General features: G+C 36.2%; 3 protein-coding genes and 1 long non-coding RNA gene across 6 annotated transcripts; 1 reads left to right on the top strand and 3 right to left on the bottom strand.

The window, feature by feature from the left end:
• Positions 1 to 2,413: 2,413 nt before the first annotated feature.
• Positions 2,414 to 4,908, bottom strand: LOC141591707 (F-box protein KIB4-like). 2 transcript variants are annotated; one of them, XM_074412125.1, is made up of 2 exons: positions 4,758 to 4,908; positions 2,414 to 3,885 (listed from the first exon to the last, which is right to left on the bottom strand). In XM_074412125.1, the coding sequence occupies exon 2, from the start codon at positions 3,880 to 3,882 to the stop codon at positions 2,668 to 2,670; it is 1,215 nt and encodes a 404-aa protein (XP_074268226.1). In that variant the 5' UTR covers positions 3,883 to 3,885; positions 4,758 to 4,908; the 3' UTR covers positions 2,414 to 2,667. The 2 variants fall into 2 exon arrangements, with proteins under 2 accessions (XP_074268226.1, XP_074268227.1); XM_074412126.1 differs by having other exon boundaries at positions 2,414 to 3,882.
• A 3,048-nt stretch (positions 4,909 to 7,956) lies between these two features.
• Positions 7,957 to 16,295, top strand: LOC141591703 (E3 ubiquitin-protein ligase SPL2-like). 2 transcript variants are annotated; one of them, XM_074412121.1, is made up of 7 exons: positions 7,957 to 8,455; positions 11,025 to 11,126; positions 12,047 to 12,217; positions 12,317 to 12,438; positions 12,725 to 12,844; positions 13,902 to 14,202; positions 14,425 to 16,295. In XM_074412121.1, exons 1-6 carry the CDS (start codon positions 8,054 to 8,056, stop codon positions 14,200 to 14,202), a joined length of 1,218 nt encoding a protein of 405 aa, XP_074268222.1. In that variant the 5' UTR covers positions 7,957 to 8,053; the 3' UTR covers positions 14,425 to 16,295. The 2 variants fall into 2 exon arrangements, with proteins under 2 accessions (XP_074268222.1, XP_074268223.1); XM_074412122.1 differs by having other exon boundaries at positions 14,440 to 14,907.
• Positions 15,409 to 16,253, bottom strand: LOC141591704 (auxin-binding protein ABP19a-like). Its single transcript, XM_074412123.1, has one exon. The coding sequence runs from the start codon at positions 16,251 to 16,253 to the stop codon at positions 15,621 to 15,623; it is 633 nt and encodes a 210-aa protein (XP_074268224.1). The 3' UTR covers positions 15,409 to 15,620.
• A 6,827-nt stretch (positions 16,296 to 23,122) lies between the features above and the next one.
• Positions 23,123 to 24,263, bottom strand: LOC141591700 (uncharacterized). Its single transcript, XR_012520974.1, has 2 exons — positions 23,605 to 24,263; positions 23,123 to 23,406 (listed from the first exon to the last, which is right to left on the bottom strand). It is a non-coding gene; the product is annotated as an uncharacterized LOC141591700 (long non-coding RNA).
• Between the last annotated feature and the right edge of the window lie 202 nt (positions 24,264 to 24,465).

The following is a 24,465-nucleotide window of genomic DNA, read 5'->3' as shown; positions in this document are numbered from 1 at the left end:
AAAATTGCAGCGGAATTAAAAGCGAACGTAGATCAATACAACGATTTTGAATTGGTTCGACCGACACTCTAAAGGCCTACGTCCAATCTTCTTTTATTAATAAGTCAAGTTATCTACTCCGACTACTTAAGACACTTACAATAAAATGACCAACAACCTACTGCGGTTGCGACTCGAGTTCTAAGACTATCCGTCTCTTGAACTCTACACTCTAACTAAAATGTTTACAAAATCAAGTTTCCTTAGACTGATTCTTACACAGAATTGAGAAGGACAACTTAGTACAAACGATTCTAGATGAGAGAGTAAAATACTATGAAGTAACAGTGGTGAGGACTGTGACACTTGAAGACTTAGAAGATTTTTTGCAAAGAAAAGGTTTTGAGTTCTTAAAAACTGATTTGCAAAAACACTTTGATTTCTCAGGAAAAGTCTTACCTCTTAAATGAAGAAGTGTTCTCCTTTTATAGAGGATGCAAGTGCTTTGAAAATTAGGGTTTTAGAGGTCAAACTTTTTAGCATGTGACAAGAGGTTTGACCATCCAAAGTTTGCACACAAATGGGTAATTCTTTAAAAAGTGAAATAAGAAAAGAAGGTTTGTAAGGCACCCAAAGAAGGTTTGTTTTCAGAAATTTAACATGTGAACCAAGCAAAAGAGGACAACCCTTGAAAGACCATTTTGGAAAGAAAAGTAAGGGAAAGTCTTTTTACTATTTTGGAGAAAGCATTTTAGGATATTCAAATGGCATATTCTTTTCAAAGACCACTCTTCAATATTTCAAGTTTAAAATCTAATATAATGCATGAAAGCCCATTTGATAAAAAGTGAAATATTCAAAATGAAAAATTTGCTTCAAGTGTGACGGGTTAACCGTGACAGTCAAACATACTCCTACCCGTGATAGGTAACGGTATGCTTGACTGTTACCATTACATGTATTATACCCTTTCATCTTTACATATATTGACAAAACGACTCTACATCTTGGGTAGCAAACGATCAACCAATCTTGACTTTGACATTGATTAATTCTTGCTTGAGGAGGTTGCATTATTCCTGAAATGGTACACTTAGAAACACGATTAAATTGGGCATGTCATCATCAACAAATATGTCCTAACACTTATTAGTAAAGTTATTGGTCCCAAGCTTGGTGTTCAAGATGATATTTTATTCCGGAATCGCTGGAAGGCTCCCCAAGCGTCGTCATGGGCTCTAAAAAGCCTTGTCTGGGGCTCCGATCTTATCTACAACAATATTGCTTGGACTATCGGATCTTCTTCTTGTCTTAATGCTTGAATGAGTAAATGGATAGAGGGTTATAGTCTCCATGATCTTTGTGGGGATTTCATTGATGCTCTTATTGATCCCACACTCTTGGTTATTGACCTTCATGATAATCATAGGAGATGAGATCTCTCTTCTCTTGGTTTCGATCCGGGTGAAGGAGTGACAAAGAAAATCCTCGCAACTTATATCCCGTGTCAACCCTCAGATGGTCTTCAAGAACCGTCGCCCTTGGCCTATATGTGCTCTCAAGTCTATTCTTGGTGACATTCAGTGTATGAATGAGGTTGTGTGCAGTAAAGATGCTAGCCTCCTTCAAGCGCCTTTGTTGGACTCCTCTCCTGTTTTTGGATTAACTAAGAGGATTAGAAACTCTTTCCCCTATTGGATTGTTGTTGGACCTGGCTGCGGAAATGTTTACACTGTCAAGTGTGATGCTGCTTGGAGGGCTGATAGAAGTTCTGGCATGGGGTGGTACTTGTTGGATGGTAATGGGACTTTAAGGAATACTGCTCACGCTCGCTTGTTTGCCTCCTCTGCCCTGCATACATGCAGTTATCATGGCGCTCAAATGGGCCTTGGACGAAGGGTACCTTCACGTTAGACTTGTTACAGATTGTCTTATATTAGTTATGCAGGTAGCTGGAGCGGAGAAGGCGATTGTATCTATTAATTGCATTATCCACAATATTAAGTCTATTGCATCTCATTTTCATTGTTGCTCTCTTAGTTTCTGTCCTAGAGGAGTGAATAGGATAGCTCATAATCTTGCTCGGGTAGCTCTTTTGTAAGCTATGCTATTTGTTGCCGGAAAAAAAAAAACAGTTTTAGAAAACGAGCTCCTATTGACGCATTCATCTCTTTTTGCATTGGAGTTAAGGGTAAGACAATGACCCGAACTTTACAATTTTTTTTCCATTAACAACCTCGACGATTATTTTTTTCCATATTATATCAGAACCTGAATCAACCCTTAAATTTTTCTCTTCTAGCTCAATACCTCTCATACCAATGACATGATCTTTTCTTATTTCCTTGTGTTTGTCGGACTTAAATCCCAGTAAAGGCGCCACATCCTTATAGCCGCGACCACATGTAGACGAAGACGTATTAAGCCTATTCTAACTTTCAAATCATAATTTCTCCTTTCTTTTGCAATTGTTTTGAAAACTCAGCAAAATAATTTGACATCTATCTATTATTTGGATCAGTAACCACATCAACAATATATAAACACTCTGCAATTCTAATTGTTGAATTTTGGAAAAAGAACAAAAGACAAGCAATGAAAATCATTCGGGGTTTGCCTCTGAGGTACAACTGCAGCAATATACAAGCATATACGATCATGGATGATTGCTTCGAGATCATAATAAACCTAAAGTTCGGGAACAAACCAAATTGGCGGGCAGGTTGAGGAGCGTGTATCCTGGCCTTGGTAAAATCGCCATATTTCATCATTCTGTATGTCATATACACCCATATCATGTCCACCAAACTCCGTCGGGTCAGCCCAACACTCATTTTCATCGTCATTGAAGTATACACAATTACGCTGCAAACACGTGGCCTCTAGGACAGAAACTGACATAGAATAGTTACAACCTACGAACAATGCTACGTCACCAACATCTTCAATCTCATGCCACCTTTTGTCTTTGGGATCAAGTTTGTAGACCTGAATATAAACTGTTCGATAAACAATGTCAAGATCAGAAGTCGTAGGATCGTCTGGACTTAGCACTTGTTCCTTGTACCGTAGGAGCATGAGGAGATCAGTACCTGATCGTACCAAATATGTTGTTCCGAACCATTTCCTATATTCCACAAAAATCTCAGTCTCACTTGGTATATAGTCTATTGTTTTAAGAGGCTCGAGATCTTGGAATTTCTTAGCATTCCAACATACAATTTCTCCATCGTCATACAAAGCAAATACCTGATCGCCCATTTCAACAACATCAACGATACGTACGGCACTCATAATTTTACCGAACCTAACAACTTTTTTTTTGACAAGTACTGATGTCCATGATTCATCTTCATGCCTAGCAAAAGCTAACCCTTTGCTAAAGTCGTAGACTACCATAATAACAAACTCGTATTGACCACTTCGAGGCACTTTCAGCACAATAAGCTTAGTAAAATAAAGTTGTAAAAGCCTATCACTATCTTTGTTTTTATCGAAATTATTGGAATAGGATGCAATGGTTTCCAAAGATGGGAAAAGAATTTCAGCTTTAGTGATAGGATTGAACAATCGAACGCTGTAGTCGTGGTCAATCATAGCAATCCAACCATAAGCTGAACCCCAACACCTTCTCCCAAATGTCTGTGGGAGACTTAGGTTGTAACACTTGGTATTATTAAGATTAAAGATCTTCCGAATACAATTCGGATTTTCTTTCGTGTTTTCCGCAAGCAAAAGCCACGGCACTGTTGGTCTAGCCCGCCATCCGTGCTTTATTGATGATGAAGCACGATTCCACCACCGACATACAACAGAAAAATAAAAAAATTCTTCAAAAGATTCCAACTTGAGTGCAATGATACTAAGAACATCGAGAGGCAAGGAAGACCAATCTGGCGCCATCTACTAGCAACACAAAAGCAAAAACCATTTATTAATTACGAGTACATCACAATAAAATTAGCCTCAAAGACCAAGTGCAGCAAGTGCGGTCGCACTGTCCCTAGGGCCATAAGAAAAAAATTAGATAACTTGTAAAAAATAAATGGCCCTTGAAAAGTAGAAGGTTGATTAGAAGCGGAGCTATTCACAAGCCCGAACTAATTTTTGGAAATCGATATATTAACTATAGAGAAAAGAAATCAAATAAATATGAACATTCATTCCATCTTAATTCAAAGAGTATAAACACATAACAGAAAAGTAGCTGTTAAAACTTGGATGAAATTCTCAAGGGTCTCGTGGAATATTTATGGCCTTAGGAACATTGTTAATCCATCGAGTTGAATGGATTAACAATGTTCGGCATTGAAAAGAATATGTAAAAAATTAGAAATAGTGAACATATAAGTGTTTGCATTGAAAAGAATATGTAAAAAAAATTATAAATGTTGAAGACATAAGTTTGTTAAGCATTGAAAAGAACATGTAAAATTTATAAACGTTGAAAATATATAGTGATGATTTTGCTTCTAGAAATGGTAGACATTATTTCAAATGGTATTCAATTATTCTTTTTACACAAATTCTCATTGAAGACGGACACTATCCGTGAGAAGCTGAAGAACAGATTTCAATTGCAAGATCCCATCTATCTCTAATTCATACTCGCTCCGACTCAACAGATTGTTTACACTTTTATTATTCTGTGACGGGTATTCAAATCAAATGTAAACAATCTGTTGAGTAATAGGGATATTAGATTACTATCAGGATTTGGGGCTAGGGGACTAACAAGTAATGCCATAAGATAAACTAGAAAAAAATTAAAAACTTACAGACACTGAATTGATGACGACGATACAGCTAACAGGGGTGGCTGGCAGGCTGTAGAAGAAGTTGTATGTTTCAATCTTGTTTATTTGCTATAATTAGTGTTATTCACGGCTGCAATCAGTCAGAAGAGAAAACCTAACTATCCTTGAATGTACTTGGGATAAGAGAATCATGTCTATTTATATTACGTAGAAAAGTACTCTCTATATTTCAAAAAAAAAAAAAAAATACTCTAATCAATTTTTCCTTGACACAGTCAAAGTCGGTTCGGGCTTGCCTTAAACTCACCCGGCGTCTTCTTCCCTTCCTAAAAGGCTAAAATCCAACTTTTTATTTTTAGGAAAAAAATACTAGTCTTAAACATGTTAGGCAATATTCGTGTATTTTTATTTATTTTTATAATATACTCTGTATATGGGTAAATGGTAATATACAGATATCGTAATCAATATAATATATTATTAAATTGGTAATATCTATCTATACAATGGCTTGAGTACGGAGGGACCGTCTTACGCTTGAGACGCCCCTTGGAACTTCTCAATCCAAGAGGGATATGTACATTAATGGCTTGAGTACGGAGGGACTCATGTGATTGAGGCACGACGTCTCGCAGAGGATCCGGTTGGCTTCCGGACCCGTTACGTCTGGGCATGTCCCGGTACCTTTGTGTGAGGAATGGTGTCGTGGGCGTGTCTCTAGCACCGGTGGTTATGAATACGTTTGTGCGTGTCCCGGAACCGACATGGTAATTGCATAATGGTATCTCATTCATATCATTAGCATGTTGCATATTTAATGGTCATATTGTGTCTTATATTTATTTATTGAAACTGACGTGTTGTGTGTTTGTGTTTGTGTAATTGTCACCTATTTTCGGGGTGGCATGTGTCGACCGTATGATATTTTCAATCATATGGGGAGCAGGTTAAGTACAGGTTGTTTTGATGTCACGCGGGAGACGGGACGAATATTGGACTTGGAGTCGAGTAGCGTAGATAGATAGATGGCTTAGATAATAGACAAGTTGTATAATGTCTAGTTCACATTTACTATTCATTTATCCATTCATTTGTAAATCATTAAACTTATTATTTAATTAAGTTGTTTCTTAACTGCAACTCTGATTTCACTTACTCGGGAAACTGAGATGGTAACATCCTCCAATTACCTTGGTCGGGTAAGAAGGAGATGTTATAGTTAGCTATCGAATGACTGAGATGTATCCTCGAGAAGTCGAGATGGTCTTAATTGTTAGTTTAGGTATAGCCTCTGCCACTGATCAGAAATTGGAGTTGCTAAAGCAATTGCCAATTCCGAGAGAGAAATTGGTTGTACCGCAAGACCCTGAGGCACTGATATTGTTGGTTAAAAAACCAGTTTGCAAGTATGATTTTCAACGAGTTCCTGATTTCGGACTGTGGGAGTTCATAAGGGTGAGTTTTGCTAACTACTGAAGTAGATTCTATTTAGCCTGAATTTTCATATCACTGCGATTCTTGGAACATGTCAATTGTTAAGGCTCTTGTCGACGATGATTAAGGGAGTTAGATATATATACATAGTTTTACCCTTACATTAAAGAGATAAATAGTTCGACTTGGTTACATTGGTTTTCGGATCCTACATGTAATGGATGATAAGACTCGGAAGGCAAAAGAAAAGCTTATTTTGCACCTGATGTCACAAGAAACAGATTCTCAGATATCCAATTTGTCGTAATTTGCAAAAACAACAAACATAAAACTACTATCACCCCATCAAAAGTTCTCTTCTTTTAAAGAATACGGGTCTAAACGACTATTTCCATGCCCGGCGAAATAAAAATTGTGCCCAAAATTAGAAGCACACAAAATTTAGCGATTGTTTTAACCTTTATAAACATTACGAAATTAAAATTAAAAGTATAGTAAATTCTTGATTTACATCTAGAAATTACCAACATTTTGACGAAAAGTTGCAACATTTGATGTATTTCTAAAAGGAAACATTTCTGGTATAGGGCGAAGAGGATAATGTTTTCCCAACAAGCTTGGAATATCAACTCCAAAGGTAAGTAACTACGACTAACTCAATTTGACATCAATTATTTACTATAGTAAAACAAAATGCAAACTTGAAAATGACTGACGAAGGATGATATGGCATAATGTGAGGTTAAACATTCTTAAGGAGATAGGTCATGCACTAAATCTTGATTCACCTAATGAGCTTAATGTGTTGATCAAATCCTTTATACTTGGTCACACATATGACAATTGAACATATTGAATTGCATTTTCATGTACTTGGTGTTCAGTCTTACATACGAATCATCAACGTTTAACTACCGAGTTTAATTATACACACTTTCAATTTAATTAGTTTTTTCAAGAATATAAATAAAGCTAAAAATTAAATCAATTTTGATTTCAACGATTTAAGACGTGATACATTTTTTGGTTGTTTATAATTTGTGTATCAATTATCATTTTATATTAAAATTGTCTGCTTTGAGATAGGTTGATGTACGTGGTGAACTGGTGATATATCTTCGATTTCCTTAGAAATGACTTCGTATATCTACCTTGCCTTCGTTTTTGCAATTCCACGAGAGTTGGATGGATCAATTTAGTGCTTCTTAGATCATGGTTGTATTTTAGATATATTCAAGTCACATATTTATCAAATCAGATATAAAATGCGTCAATATGGATCAACGTCATTTTAAATTCATATCAATTCAACCCATACACAAGAACTTAGGCCCTCTACTTCCCGGCCGATAGAAACTGAATTGAACTGAATGGAGATAAGCTGAACTGAACTGAATGGAGCTAAAATAAGGCCCTATTTTTTCCGGGTGAAAGAAGTTGAACTAAACTGAATTGAACTTAATAGAGTTGGAAGTTGGAACTGAACTGAACTGAACCGAACCGAACTTAATATAGCTGAATTAAATTAGAGTAGAGTTAATTTGCGAAAAGATAAGCTTAACTAAAGTGAATAAAACTGAACTGAACTGAAATTAACCCAAAAAGAATATAAACTAAGAATTAATTTGTGAAGAGATGAACTGAACTAAGTTAAAAAAGAAGTGGAAGTCAAATATTGTACTATGTACAAATTAAAGTAATTTTTCTTCATTTCTTTTTTTGCAAGAGTAAAGTGAAATTACAAAAACGCCCCTACCACTAGAAACATATTTATGCCCTCCCATAACCACCATTTATAACCACCTCTCCAAAACCCCCGATAATCTCTCTTTTCTCTTCCACCCCAAAATCACACTCTCCTCCATCGAAATCACTCCAAATTAATGTCAGCAGGTGACCAAGCCGCGGCGGCGATAGTCACACACTTAGCCCTAGCCGCTGACGGCGCTGTTATCGGCGCAACCCTCGCCTACATCGCTATTCGAAGCATCGTCAAATACGTCGCCGCTTCTTCCGCTCTTCATCGTATTCGCGACGCACCTTCCGTCCACGTCTCTGATCTCCGCTCAATCCTCGCCGAATCAGACGCCGGAGATGACGCCAACGCCGATGGCGGCGGAGATGACGTTATCGCCGGCGGAGGTGGAGGAGAGAGGTTAGTTGTTGTACGAGGAACAGTGGAGTCAAAGTCGGCAGTCAACGGAAGCTGGAAGAGTTTATGGACTGACGTTCTTGTGTCTCATGATTCCGGCGATCGCGCTGTTGTTATTCAGCGGTCGCAGAAGGTAGTTTTTCGTTTCTTGAATTGATATAATTCATTTTCATAGGTTTGTTTTTTAGAAAATTCAATGTTCTTGTAATCTTGTGTTGTATATCTATGCTTCTTATGACAGGTGAGAACATTTAAGGCTTTGTGTGAGCAATTTGATTAGGTTTTTATGTTGAAGTTATATTGTTTGGTTATATGATGTGTGAGTAGGTAATTAGGTTTGGAAGTTAAGATATAAGAGGATTATGGAACGGTTTCTAGGTTATACGTAAATTTGAGCTCATGTGAGCGTTCAAATAGATTTTGATGTGGAAGTTATGTGGTATTGTGATAAGAATTGTACAATAGATAAGTTTGTTGTGAATTTTCTGAGCTTGTGTGAGTAGGTTACTAGGGTTTGATGTGGAAGTCTGGTCATAAGCCGAGGTAGTAGAAGATTATGGAGCGAATTTCAGGTTCTACCTAAATTTGAGCTTGTGTGAGTGTAGTGAGTGATCAAATAGGTATGATGTGGAAGTTACCGAGTTTATGTTATGGTGATACGAATAGTACAATGTGGAGGTTTATTGTGATTTTTTTGAGCTTGTGTGAGTAGGTTATTAGGTTTTGATGTGGCAGTTAGGTCGTAAGCTGAGATTGTAGAAGATTAGGGAGGGCATTTCAGGTTACGTGTATTTCAGCTCGGGTGAGTGATCAAATAGGTTTTGATATGGAAAATATGTGGTATGGTGATAAGAATCATACAATATAAAAGTTTTTTTTTGTTAATTTTCGAGCTTGTGTGGGAAGGTGATTAGCTTTTGATGTGGAGGTGAAGTTGGAAGTTGAGATAGTAGAAGATTATGGAGCAAATATCTGGTTATTAGGTTTGGTGTAGAAGTTAGGTTGTAAGATGAGATTGTAGAGGATTATGGAGCGAAGTTCAGGTAATATGTAAATTTGAGCTCGTGTGAGTGATCAAATAGGTTTTGATGTGGAAGTTATGTGGTATTTTGATAAGAATCGTATGATGTGAAAGTTTGTTGTGAATTTGTTGAGCTTGGGTGAGTAGCTGATTAGGTTTTAATGAGGAATTCAGGTTGTAAGCTGAGATAATAAAAGATTATGGAGCGGATTCTAGGTTATACGTAATTTGAGCTCGTGTGAGTGATCAAATAGGTTGAGACGTAGAAGTTATATGGTATGGTGATAGGAATCGCACGATACAGAAGTTTGTAGTGAATTTTTTTAGCTTGTGTGAGTAGGTTATTAGGTTTCGATGTGCAATTCGGTTGTAATTTGAGATAGTAGAAGATTATGGAGTGACTTAAAAATTATACGTATATTTGGGCGCGTGTGAGTGATCTAAGAGGTTTTAATGTGGAAACTATTTGCTAGAGGGTGATTAGGGAAGATTTATGTAGCGCATTTGGTGCTTATGTGGTAGATTAGAAATAGGATATGCTTGGCTACTAGAAGGGGTAATTAGTGATAGAGCTGCCTGGGAGTAGGAGGGTTAGCTTAGGGCTGTAAATGAGATGATATGAGCTGGCTCGTAGAGCCCTCAAAATCGGCTCAGTTAAAGCTCGGCACCGAGCCGAGAGCTCGAACTCAGCAAGGCTCGGCTCGAAAGCTCGTTTATAATTTTTCTTTGTATAATTTTTATACTGTTATATTAATTCTATATGTTATTTAGGTATTTATAAGTATATTATAATATTTTTATAATCTTATTTGTTTTTTAAAAATATTTATATATAGTTAGACCCAAAAGGTGAGGAAGTTAAAATAATATAATGACAAAATGAGCTAGCCGAGCTTGAGCTTCAATTTTTTAGGCTCGAGCTCAAAATTTCGAGCCGAGCCCGAGCCCACCCAAGCTCGAGCTCAGATCGGCTCGTTTACACCCCTAGGTTAGCTAAATGTCATTAAAAGATAGTACGGGATTAATAGAGTGATTGAAAGAGAAAGGCGGCCTCTAATGGAGTAGAAACCAAGCAGAGGGGGAGGGGGGGAAGGAGAAGGTGATGGTGATGGTGTCTTTTAGTTAGCTGCTATGTTGCACTGAAATGAGATAGAATGTTTTTTTTCCCAAGACCATTAAGAAACAAAATACAAGCTACTTGGATAATTGTCAATACAGATGTTTCCATTGCTAAAAAGTCCTCGTGTTCCATTGAGTCTCTGAATTGAAAACTCAATGCCTAAGCTGGATGAACAACTCTTGCTTTTGTAAAAGTAAGCTGCACTCTGGCTTGGTAAGGGAATGCACTTTGTGCGAACTCTTCTTCCTCTCTTGACATCTCAAGCGCTCATCTTAAAATTTCAAGGCCCACTACTAGGGGGGATAATCAGTAAAATGATTTTGGTGAGACCTCACTATTCACTGGTTTACAATTTTACAGTCATATGCGCCGTTGGTAGTGTAATGCAACTTTTGTAATCATATACTCCATACATTCCATTTCTTTGTCCCAATTTGAATGTCAACTTTGACGATGAATTTATCAAAATGTATGCATTATTATATGATCATTTTTCTTCAAAGACGCTCTTGGAATTGTGCCCTTACATAATTCGTTTCTGTTTCTTTTGTATGCTTCAAGTATGTATACAATGAATGGAGAGGCTTATTCGGATGGTATCCTGATTTGCGAGCAGTCTTGGGTAGAATCTGGAGAGAACAGGGGTCTACCACCACAAGAACGGTATTATAATTTCTTCAGCTTAATATGTGATTTCAGATTCAGCCGTTTTTCTTTTCTTTTAGTGATTGATCTGAAATTTGTGCCTGTGTATCAAAAGTCAAAACTCAAATCATTTTTTTTTTTTTAATTAACATTTACTCTATTTCATCTTTTAAATTTTAGAGGTAGTACTCATATGGTGCACTTGTGCTTAGTTATCCTGCAGAATTGAATTGGTGAACTCATTTGTTGTATTCAGTGAGATTTGTGGTTCAAAGTTTTAGATGTTGCTGCTTGAAGATACCTATTTTTTTGGAAAAACAGACTAAACGACGGAAACTAAACATCAAATCTCCTTATTGAGGGACTCTAAAGTAGCCAGATAAGGATAACACCTTGTCTAGTACATTCTCAGATGACTTCTGCATTCACAATTAAGGCAAAGCTGAATTTCTTCATCTTTTAAAGTGATCTCAGAGTTTATACTCCATAGAGTGGGTAGTTTTTACGTGCACGGAATAATTCCCTCATTCCAGTTATATTGTCTTTACTACCAATCTTTTTGTGCCCTTATTGAAATCATCTTGGAATTAAGTTACTGCGTATGCAAAATTTATATTGCTGTCTGATGTGTGAGGCAGAGAACAAAGGACCTTATCAGTATAACTTATCAGATTGCCATCTCATATATCTTTACCTTATCAGTGATTGATAAGAATGAAGTAAAAGAGGAAAATGTAGTGGCATCAACGCATTGTCATGGTAGTGAAATGTTGTCACATTTTAGTGAGGTATATGGATATGCTAAACCCTTTTTCTAAGACTGCTAATATATCATGTTTGAAGATGTCATAGTTGACAAGGGATTCTTTTATGTTTAGTGGCCTTTATGTTCTAATCCTGATGATCACGTTTAATGCATTTGTTCTATGTACCGTTAGGTCCCTTTTGTTCTTGTTGACAGTCGACAACAGGCACTATCAGATTATGTTGTTGTCGATTTAGATGGTTCTACACACCCACTGCCTTTGACAACAGTCTATCGTGAAATGAAGCCAATTCAAGCTTCCCCCTATACTTTTCTACAGGCACTCTTTGGACATGACTATCCTGTAAGATTTTTGTTATCTTCGGTCTTTTCCTTAGTTAACCTGCTCTAATATGTAGTTCCTTTCTTCTTGTTTTCTAAATGAGTGTAAACTGATTTGAAGGTCGGTTTGGTTGATGAGGAGAAAGTTCTTCCTCTTGGAAAGGATGTCACAGTTGTTGGCGTTTGTTCCTCAAAAGATGGGGCTCCTTCGATCAAATCATGCAAAGATCTTCCATATTTTTTGTATGGCTACCTTCTAAATTTCTACTAATTCGTTCCAACTTTAATCTATGTGCTTTGATCATCAGATGCAGTTTTTCAAGTGTCTCTTTACTTCTGTCAAAAAAATAAAAAAAATAAAAAAAAAGTTAGAAGTGTATTTATATGTTTATTGCAGTATGCTTTTCATTAGCTTGTTTCAGGATAATCATGTGAGAATTGGTTTCTAGAAGTGTCATACAGCATATTTGTCATGGAATTGGAAACTTTCTTTCTGTACCTTGCATCATGCTGTATTTACCTTTCGCAGGTGTGATTTGACCAAGGAACAAATGTTAATTGAACTATCAGTCAGGTCGAAAGTCTTACTGTGGAGTGGTATAGTTGTTGGGACTGTCTCAATTGGCGTACTTGGTTATTCAATTGTGAGGTAATTTGCCAGTGTGTTTTTATAATTGGTTATTTTTTTTTCTCACTTTTTTTTTTACAGTAGTTTATAATTGGTTATTGTTTCTTCCTTTCCGACTTCCGAGTATGATAATGATTTGAAAGCTTTTTTTTTTCGAGGGAAAAAAACTTACCTGAAGTTTAATGGAGTATGATTTATAGTAAGGCTGATTATTTCTATTTTGAGGGAGGCTATTTTCTCTTTTTTTAGCACACGGGACTCACTTTCAAATAGGTAAATACCTAATTCTATCTTCTGTAGAGCTGTATAAAGAGAGGTTAAACTTTTACTAATAGCATACGTAGTGTTATTTAAACGCAAGACATGAGTCTGTTTTTAACTTGGATTTGATACTGCTTGTATGGAGATAATCGAGTAAGCAATAAGTATAATGCTCCCTAACACAGAATTGGGGGAAAAGGTGTGTGTATGGGGTGGGGGATACGGAGTACACAATTTGACTATTCTAGTCTAGGCAGAAAAAAATAATCTATGGAATCATGAGCATGATATAATTTACCAGGATCGGGTTTAATATATCGATTGAAGCACAATCGTATGGGACCTAAACTTTAAAATGCATCACTGAATCTTAATTTTGTAACGGAACTGACCATCTAGTATTTATTGTTTGTGCACTTTAAGAGCAAAATGTATTGCTAATGGAGTGGTGGTCTGGTGGATAGAGAAATGTCTTGGCATATTGCTAAAGCGTTGCACTATTCCGTATGGAAGGAATGAACCATACAGCATATCCACATCTGTTGGACAATATTGTTGTCCCGGATCTGGATCTTAAAAAATTTGAGATCTGTATTTTTTGCAAAATCGGCTAAACCTCATGGATCCTATCAAATCCGTTGGACCTTATTGACTGATTGGATATGGATTTCAGAATTTTAGATCACGTGGATTGATTTCAACCAAAATCTAGGCTGAACCTTACAGATGTGGATCTAAAATGATCCTTGTTCTATTTTACTTTCTGAAAGCAAAATGTTGATTGAAAATAAGCGGCTGTGGCCTGGGGGTATTTCAGGAACTGGAATAAATGGAAGCAATGGCGTGAGCAGAGGAGGGCACAGCAGGAAAGACATGATATGGCCAACAATAATGAAGAACCGGAACTGGATGAGATAGAAGATGATGAGATGGGAGACATTCCGGATGGCCAGCTGTGCGTGATCTGTCTTATGAGGAGGCGACGGGCTGCTTTTGTACCATGTGGCCACTTGGTTTGTTGCCCACGGTGTGCGTATTCCGTTGAACGAGACCTGGTCCCGAAGTGTCCTGTTTGTAGACAGGAGATCAGCAATTCTGTCAGGATTTATGATTCTTAGGTATATGTTCGGTTTGAAAAAAGTTAATATTTGTGTTACTGTTAATATTTGTCGTGTTATTATACAAGTAATTTTGTTCATATATAGAGAAACATTGCGGTTTATGTTGGTGTTATTTTGTGTAATAATATAGTCATTTTGTAGAATTGTTTTTTTAGTCTTTTTCTCCAGACATCACCGACTTTTTGTTTCTAATCATTCTTCCTATCATTCTTCATGAAGCACATTTATTAGCAGGCATCAGTAAACATCATCGATCACTCACGAGTCACAACGATAAAGCAGGAAAGTTGTCTCCAGCACATTGGATAAGTGATGTGATTGTCCACCCCGACTACCGGTGAGAACCTTTTTTTTTTCAGTTATTGCAGTTCTGTTCATATTTAGTTCTAGGATGATAGGATTGAATCACCCCAGTTAGAAGAAGGCCATGTCGAAGATCCAACTACCTTTGTTTTCAACACTGTGTTAGCTGTCCCTCTCCCTCCGACTTCCTCTCTTCTAGCAGTTGTGTTGTCCATGAGGAGGCTTTCTGACTATTCATATTTCCTAGTATATATGTGTACAACACTCGACACCGAACTAGAGTATGACAAACATTTCATTGTAACCAATTAACCATATTGTTTAGAATTGTTCACAAAATAGTCAAGTTTAACATTTTTAATTTTTAACCAGTAATAGTAATACTAACATTGATAGACTTTTTTTAATCTCCCATCTGCATGAGCCCGTTGCATGGATCTATTAATTACAGTTGCACTTATCGTTACATGCCTCGAGTAGTAATGACAAATGACTAATGACTAATGAGTAACGACTAGTGTTAAATGTAAACAAGTAGGGATTTATAATTTTGTTCTCTGTCTACACTAGAACAATTAACAGTAGACTAGATGGTTAATTTTCTTATTGATTTATGTCTGTTCAAATCTAGCTTTTGTTCTTCTTTGAACCTTGGGTGTTTGGTTCAGCTCTTGCTAATTACTTGGGAGAATGAAAAAACATTACGTATGCTCTGCTTTGAAGCTTAGAGACTCCTATAAACCCGTCTTATTGCTACTAAAAGAGTGAGCGTGTGTACACAGTCTTACCCTCGTGTTAGCAACACAAAGAGACTGTTTCTGAATGACTCAAGATGAAAATTGCGTTGAAAACTACATAAATCAGCAAGTTAGCGTGTGTATGTGAAAATAAAATTTATAATTAATCAACGATCAAACGATTGAAAATGTTATAAAAGGCAAATTAAGCATTCGAAATTACAATTGAAACAAACGAACAATCAATTATGATCATATATGATGATGACTGAATTGAAATTGTAACCGTTAGAGTAGCATTTTACATTAATCAGGACGATAATTTTCTACGTACATTATTTGCTTTGATTTAGGAAATGTACGCATTTGATTAATTTACCCTGTTCCTCCAAGAACAGTCTTAAGCTTCTTAACCTGAGCATCATCAAGAAAAGTGGTGGTTTCGACTAATTTCGAAGACAAGTTACTCCCAAACAATGCAAGGTCCAATATTTGCAGTCCAGGGTTTGGGCTACTAAAACTGACAAATGCAATTGATGGTATACCTCTTGCATTAATTTGGAAATGCAATAGTCCTTGTGGGAAAACCATAATATCACCCTTTTCGAGTTTCTTTACGTAAACATCATTTGATGACGTAACAAACCCGGCTAGAATAGCACCTTGAACCACCAAAAGCACCTCTGACCCACCAGGGTGAGTGTGCATGGGGACCACCCCTGATGGGGCTAAGTCCAACCGAGCCATCGAGATTCCAAGCCCATTGAGTCCCGGGAATTGTGCATCGAAGGCTGGGGACACTGCGGCCTTAAGGATGTTCGTTGTGTTCCCGGCCTTTCCTAGCCCCGTGTAAACAAAATCATCAACTACAACCTTAGAAGGGTCTTTGCATGAGTAACCGGCCGGGGTTTGTGAACCCATCAAGTCCGCCACGCAAAAGTCGAGGGCGGTTGCCTCGAGGGCACCGGTTACAAGGAGAAGAGAGAGTAGGAAGAGTGTAGGAAGCATTGTAGTGTAATTGGTATTAGTTACTCTTGTGGTGTTGTAATTGTAGGACAAAAGAGTATGTGTGTTGGGAGTTAATATAGGCCTTATTGCTAAGGGAAGGTACTTTAATGGGCCAAAAGTAGTTTGGTAAGACATAAGTAGAACAGGCTGTGGTTTGGATAAAACTAGTGTAAGAACCACATATGGTGATACTGTTGATATGGTTATTCCTTCTTGCTGGAGTTAAAGGGACCTTTCTATAAGACTATAACTAACAGCTAGGCTACTCAACACTCGATAGATACTACTGTTGTGCTGTACTAGTCACTAGCTATGTTACTTAAACTCGGTTTTAAGTGTCCGACGCAAGTTCATGTCCGAGTATCGGATCTTCGACTATTTGCTTTATATGTAAATTTTCTCATGTTTTGGTCTAAATAGAGATGTACAAGTGTCATATCCACGTCTGAGTGTCAGATACGGGTACGAAATGCAATACTCTGTATGAAGAGTTGGAAGATTATTGCGAGAAAATATCTTACCATTTCTTAACATTAAGCTTATCATTCACTAATCAGTCGTAGTGTCAAAATAGTGAATGAGAATTTCTGAGCCGTTCCAATTATCTGATGACAGGAGGTTCAAATTGGGTGTGGAGGACCAAATTGTCCATAAAAAACATTCCTAAAATACAAAGGTAAACAAATGAATGACACACCTAAAATAAAAATGGTAAACAAATGACCGGGACGGAGGAAATAATATCTTAAGAAATGGTCCTCACTCCTCACTAGCTGCCTATGTTAAATTTGGATTCTACCAATTTTCCGACTTCTTATGTCGGCATTTGTCCAATTGTCCAAGCCCCTCTTTATACCACGGTCGTTATGGGATATTATCGAAGCCTCTCGAGGGTATAGATGGTTCTTCAAAGGCTCCAACACCAACTATTGGTTTAGCCCCATGATTTATGGGCTTTTCTCCGCAATGTTCACTGAACCAGAAGAACTAGAATTCATCTAGTCCATTAAGCATTGAAGGTTTCCAATTGAATTACCCAACAGCCCAGTTAGGATCCTCTCTATTACCTCAAAAGTATTGGATAATCTATTTTCTAAATTGGTCATTTTAATATATTATTTCTCCTACATATCACCATTCATTACTTAATATTATGTCCGTCAGATTGTCTCGGGATTATATATAGACCGTTGAGAGGTAATAAAGAGGGAATGTAAAGGAGAGGATCCAAATTGCCCCTTAACATCCTCTTAAATCAAACTGCCACATTATGAGAAGGGATAATCAGGGTACTTGGGTTGGTTACAAATTGAGCCAAGCGCGTTGGGTTGTATCAAGTTTGGATTTTATCGGGTCAATATTGAGTTGGGTTTAGTTAAGGTCAAGGCGATCGACTTAGCTTCTTCATAAAAAAGGAATTGTCTTCTTAATTGAATCAGTAATTGTCATCAATAACCATAACCATTATTACCAATCTTCAAGTTTGTCAGTATTTTATTTCAAAACAAAAAAAAAAAGTTTGTCGGTATATATAAATTGTAGGTTTGGAATCGTTTCAACCTCATCCAAGACTCTCATGGTCATGCTAATCAAAAGAGAATTAGGAGAATTAGGCCTTGTTCTTTTGGACTGAAATTTATAGGATCTGAACCGAACTGAACTTATAATATCTGAACTGAACTTAACTTAACTTAACTTATAGGATCTGAACTGAACTTATAGGATCTGAACTTAACTGAACTTATATGATCTGAACTGAACTGAATTTATAGGAACTGAACTTATAAGATCTGAACTGAACTGAACTTATAGGATCTGAACTGAACTTATAGGATCTAAACTGAACTGAACTTATAGGACTTAACTTATGTGATCTAAAGTGAACTTAAATTAAGTGACTTTAAGTCCAAAAGAACATGGTCTTAGAATGACCCAAGATTTTAAAAAAAGAAAAGAAAAAAAAGGGGTCATGAGGTGACATCTTAACTCTTGTTACTCAAATTGACCTCTTTGATTACCTTCTAGATGGGCAACCTTTTATTGGTTGAACACAAATTAAAAAGAAAAAGTTAAGTCTAGATAGATACGGAGTAGATAATATCATATTAAAATTAATTTGTTATCGGATTGTCCATTTGTCTGTCCATCCATGTCATATCGGGTTGAGTCTGATTAAAGTTGCTATCATTAAACGATTTAACTTTAGTTGGGCTGAGTTAATTTTGTCTCATCAAATTTCAAACAATTCAAATCAGATTCCTCATGTCATATCAACATTAATTTCAAACAATTCAAATCAGATTCCTCATACATTTTTAGAAATTTCAACTTTAATATTTCCTCCATTCAACTCCACTCTACCATATTTCTTTTTTCATCCATTCAACTCCACTCTACCACTTTCCATAAAAAGCAAGTAAAATGACCCTTTTATCCTCATGGCAAACAATTATTTACACAAAATGCCACTGGTTAGCCCACATAATTACCCACTTTATGGACAAATTAATCATCCATCCCATTTACCATTGTACTTTTATTACTACTTTATTATTTTCTTAACATGCAAATTGTACTATGATAGAGTGGAGTTAAATGGAGGAAGTATGTATTTCAATTTTCTTCTAATCTCAACTGATGATATCCTTTAACATTAAGTCATTAATGATTAATCCAAGCGGAAAGTCTAATGTATTATCAATGTATTATCAGAATATCAATGTATTATCAGAATTGTACAAGATATACTCCCTTCCATCCAAACCAAACGTAGTTGTTTTATCCTACTTGTCGAGGCACTTTTGCAACGTGAATATCTTTAATTACACATTATTAAAAATAAAAATTTGATATTCTTATAGTATTCATGACGATAAATTAAACAAGATCTCACATGAATATATTTTATCTTATAAATTAAAAATAATATCAAAGATTCTCTACGACCATAAATAGTGCCAAAAAACGAGTGTTACCTTTGGTTTGGATGAGAAGGAGTGTAATAAAGATGTACTCACAAAAAAGAACACAAATTCTTTTATTTGTCTTAAACTCTAAGACGGGTTAAATACCTATCTAATTACAGTATATGGTAAGTTGTTTAAAAAATGTTAAAATTTTCATCTTTATTAACACTATGTACTAATATTTTACCCATTTTAAAATTTAAAACGAATGTTCAGTCGTCGAAAGAAGAAAATGCAAGTAAAATGGAATAAAAAGATAAGATAAATACAAAATCTCATTATAGACGGCACATATCCGTTTATAACTAAAGACTGGCCAAATATATACCACATTTTTAATAGGACAAGTAACAAATGGAGTGGTGGGAGCCAAAAGTATCACAACTTTCAAGCTATTTGACCCGTCTTTAAGTATTGACGGATATATATATATATATATAGGGAAAATGCACATAGTGCCCTTGAGGTTTGCCCTTTTGCACGATATACCCAAAATTTTGATCCGGAAAACTTTAAGCATTGAAGGTTTCCAATTGAATTACCAACCGCCCAGTTAGGATCCTCTCTATTACCTCAAAAGTATTGGATAATCTATTACCTTAAATTGGTCATTTACTCATTTTAATATATTATTTCTCCTACCTATCACCATCCATTACTTAATGTTATGTCCGTCAGATCGTTTCAGGATTATATTTAAACCGTTGAGAGGTAATGGAGAAAGAATGTAATAGAGATGATCCAAATTGCCCCTAACAGGATTATATCTAGACTGTTTTGGGATTATTTCTCAAACTGCAACATTATGGGAGAAATAATCAAGTTACTTGGGTTGGTTACAAATTGAGCCAAGCGCGTTGGGTTTTATCAAGTTTGGATTTTATCGGGTCAATATTGAGTTGGGTTTAGTTAAAGTCAGGGTGATCGACTTAGCTTCTTCATAAAGCGGAATTGTCTTCTTAATTGAATCAGTAATTGTCATCAATGACCATAACCATTATACAATAGTTGATTGCACACAATACCAATCTTCATGTTTGTCGATATTTATAGATGGTAGGTTTGGGAATCGTTTCATCCTCATCCAATGTTATGATTTAGGTCATGAGAGGGATGAGTCATGCTAATCAAAAATTCACAAAATCTCATTTGTGACCAACAATATCCGTCACTTCAAAATGACGGATACCATTTTACCTCATAAAGTACCCACTTTTTCTCTCTCCGCAACACTGTTCATGTGGTCCCCTTTCTCCACTAACCCATTTTGTTACCATTTTATCTCACAAAATATCCGCCACAAATGGTAACCCGTCACAAGGGAGACCAATTGTCAAAAATTAGCTAGCAAATTAGAATGACCCAAGATGAAAAAAGGTCATGGGATGACTTCTTGACTCGTTACTCAAATTGACCTCTTTGATGACTTTTTAGATGACAACCTTTATTGGTTGAGCACAAATTATAAAGAAAAAGTCAAGTCTAGATAGAGAGATAGATAGATAGATAGATAATATTGGAGTACTAAAATAATTTTTATTTTAAATTTTCAAGTTAGGACAATTAAGATATACTTATGTAAAATTGATCTTATTTAAAACACTATTACATTAGTTTGTTATCTAATTGTCCATCAGGTCACCTATCATCTCGGGTTGGGTCTAGTTACTAGTTAGGGCTGCTATCAGTAAACGATTTAAGAATGAGCTCAGGGGCGGATCTGGGGGGGGATAGGGAGGGCAAGTGCCCTCACGTGACAAAAATTTTTTTTTAAAAAAAAAAAAAAAAAAAGACGATAAACACAACACAGAGACAGAAATAACATAAACACAAACACAAAAATCAAAATAGAACCATAAAATCAAGACGATATTTGAATTTTAATGTATAAATGTTGTCCGCAAAATTTTTTTTTTTAACTGTGCCCCCCCTTTACCCAAATCCTGGATACGCCGCTGAATGAGCTGAGTTAATTTTGTCTCATCAAATTTCAAACAATTCAAATCAGATTCCTCATATCAGATCAACCAACATTTTAGAGATTTCAACTTTAATATGTATTTCAATTTTCTTCTAATCTCAACTGATGATTTCCTTCACATTAAGTCATCAATCCAAGCGGAAAGTCTATGTTTTCAAACTTATAAGTATAGGAGTAGTACAGAAATATTAATGTATTATCAGAATTGTACACGATATAATAAAGATGTACGTATTCACAAATAGTGGCGGAGTCAGGATTTTAATTTAGGTGGCGGAAATTTTTACGGGGGGCGAATGAATAATTATACAAGGTACACTCGGAAAAATTTCGAAAAATTTAACTAAAATTTACTAAATTTACGAAATTCTCATCCACCATTGCTCACAAAAAGAACACAAATTCATGTATCCGTCTTAAACTCTAAGACAAGTTAAATACATATCAAATTACATGGTAAATAGTCTAGAAAATGTCAAAATTTTCATCTTTTATTAACACTATATGGTGATATTTTACTCGTTTTAAAATTTAAGACGAATATTTACATGGAAGGCAGAAAATGCAAGTAAAATGGAAAAAAAAGGAGAAGATAAAAGAGGGTGATCCAATAATGTAAGCACAATGAAAGAGAGGCGAAGGGCATCTGCATCTGCATCTGCTAAATCTGTTGCATTATTCTGCATTTTCTGGAGCAGCTGCATGCACTATTGCACTGTCCTGTCCTTGCACCTTATAGTCCTTAGTCACTGATTGACCTTTACAACTTACCACCCCGTCTTGCCACGTGTCTCTTTACCCTTTGTCTCTTTCCTTGATTGATTGTCCTTTTCTTGTCCATATGACCTTATTGTCAGACTCCTATTACCATTATCACATGCAGTAAATGTTGTTACCCACTTAATCACTTATTAACACTTTATCACATGCATTAAATGTTGTTAGTTTGTTACCCACTTATTAACGCTTTAGAGCATCCGCAACAATGGGGCTCCCCATATTTTCTCTTTCCTTTTCTTATTCGTCCACCTAATTTTCCACTAACTTTTTCATTTACCCTCCTCATTTTATAACTACATCTCTGCAACAAAGGGGTTCCCCATTTCAACTCCACTTTACCACTTTACTTTTTTACGTTTGTCAACGTGTGTTTTACGCGATAAATATCGTTAGCTACGTATTTGCAAAAATTAAAAAAGTTCGATATTTTAAATGTACTCATAAAGACGAATCAAACAAGATCTCACATGAATATATTTGGCCCACTTTTTAATAGAACTTGGCCCACTTTTTCATATGTGAACCTCCCCTACAAATGGTGGAGCAAGAGGCGTAGCTACCATAGTAGCATGGGGTAGCAACCGCTACCCCAAACCCCGGAAATTTGACTAAGAAGATGAAATTTTGCTACTCCATATACGTCTCTCTCAAGTTTTAGTGTTTTTTAGTAGTTACGTTTGATGGTCATACGAATTGTTCTCGCAAAACAAATGCTTGATGAAAGGTCTTAACTACCTAGGATTTGAGGCACCCTCATTCCTATCAACAACAACACGTCAATTATCGTGAAAACATTTTTTTCGTATTTTCAAATTGAAAGTGTGGTTTTTATTGACAATAAAAAATGAATTGTTTATAAAAAATTCTACTCCGTATGTTATTGTGTTCACGATTTCACGTTACTTTCGCTACCCCAAATTTTCAATCCTGGCTCCGCCCCTGGGTGGAGCCTCTAATTAAGGGGAAGTGTGTGCAATAACGAGACTCCCCATTTGAGGAGAGAGAGTACATATAGGGAGGCACCTCCCCGCCTTTGCGGATGCTCTTAGACCATCCCCAAGCAAGGTCACTGACTGGGTCGTGACCTTGTCGGGTCACGCTAATGACTCCTTAAACTAGGATTAACAACACGATTTTGGTGACCTTGAATAACTCAGGGGCAACCCATGACCCTGAGTAGAGAAATTGTTAGAAGTTGGTGACCTTACACGTGGCGTCTTTCTATTGGTTTACAACATTAAAAAATCAAAAAAATAAAAAAAGTACAAAAAAAAAAGTGCAGCTTTCTCTGCTGTTCTGCTGCATACAGGCTATTGCCTTTCTTCCTTGCTTTTCTTTTCGCCAACTTCTTTATTGATCTCGCATCAATCTCGCAACAATGTAAGTCGATTTATTGATCTCGCATCAATCTCGCAACAATATAAGTCTGATTATTAATCATTAATCATCAATCTCGCAACAACTATGTAAATGTAACAAGAAAATTCCAACGAGATTTCCAGCGATTTAACAAAATTCCAACAAAATTCCCACAAGATTTCGATTATTAATTATGAATCAGAAAATAAATCAGAAAGCGGGATGAATGAAATCGATGAATGAAAACGATTTAACAAGAATTTACCTGCATATCAGAAATCGGGATGAATGAACTCGATGAAATCTCCAATCAGAAAACCAATCGAAATCAAACCCAAATCGAAATCAAACCCAAATCGAAATAAAACCCAAATTTATGAATGATATAGCAATGAATGACGATATGAATGAGATTTTTGGGGTTTTTTTTTTTTTGGTTTAGAGTGTGTGGGATGAATGTGGATGGGTAGATAGTTGGTGGGATGAATGATGATATGAATGTGTGGATAGTGGATAGACATGATTTCTGATTTTGGTGTACGTTTTTTTTTTTTTTTTTTTTTTTTTTTTTGTAAAGAAATTGTAGTATTTGATGTTTTTTAAATTTATGGTGAGCATATTTGGCAAAACTTTCGTAACTTGAATTAGTTTAGAATGTATTTTTTTAGGGTGCTGATTTTCGCAGTACGCATTTTACTTATCGCAGTACATTATTGACAATTATACCCCTCTCATTTCCCAATCCATTTTCCCTCTCTAACTTATATCTAATTTCTCTCTCATTTCACCCTATCATTCTCTTATGATTTCAATGGATTTAGAAGTTGCAAACGATTGCAATCTCAGACCACTGATTTTTTTATAAAGCAAACAAATAGAACTTGTACACAGATGCAATTTGAAGTTGACAATCAAATTATAAAAGGCGTGTTCCCAACAAACAAGAAGGCATTTAATTGGTTATTTTTCCATTTACTCTCCGACCCACCACCACGTTAACCACCGCGATAAACAACCGTTCTACCGTTGACAACTACTATCACCATACACGTAAAATATTACGGGTTTGTGCGGGTTGTGGGGAAGGACGAATTAGTTTCCGGGCTTCCCGCAAAAGGGGCTGGAA

This window comes from Silene latifolia, chromosome 7 (genome assembly GCF_048544455.1).
Source record: "Silene latifolia isolate original U9 population chromosome 7, ASM4854445v1, whole genome shotgun sequence".
Lineage (NCBI taxonomy): Eukaryota > Viridiplantae > Streptophyta > Magnoliopsida > Caryophyllales > Caryophyllaceae > Silene > Silene latifolia.
The sequence above is the reverse complement of the archived record's forward strand: the minus strand, read 5'-3'. Positions and strand labels throughout refer to the sequence as shown.

Excerpts from the sequence above, each read along its gene's own strand:
- LOC141591707 (XM_074412125.1), bottom strand. The coding sequence starts at position 3,882 with ATGGCGCCAGATTGGTCTTCCTTGCCTCTCGATGTTCTTAGTATCATT.
- LOC141591703 (XM_074412121.1), top strand. The coding sequence starts at position 8,054 with ATGTCAGCAGGTGACCAAGCCGCGGCGGCGATAGTCACACACTTAGCC. Across the intron at positions 11,127-12,046 it reads GGTCTACCACCACAAGAACG|GTCCCTTTTGTTCTTGTTGA; the intron begins GTATTATAATTT and ends ATGTACCGTTAG. Across the intron at positions 12,845-13,901 it reads CTTGGTTATTCAATTGTGAG|GAACTGGAATAAATGGAAGC; the intron begins GTAATTTGCCAG and ends GGGGTATTTCAG.
- LOC141591704 (XM_074412123.1), bottom strand. The coding sequence starts at position 16,253 with ATGCTTCCTACACTCTTCCTACTCTCTCTTCTCCTTGTAACCGGTGCC.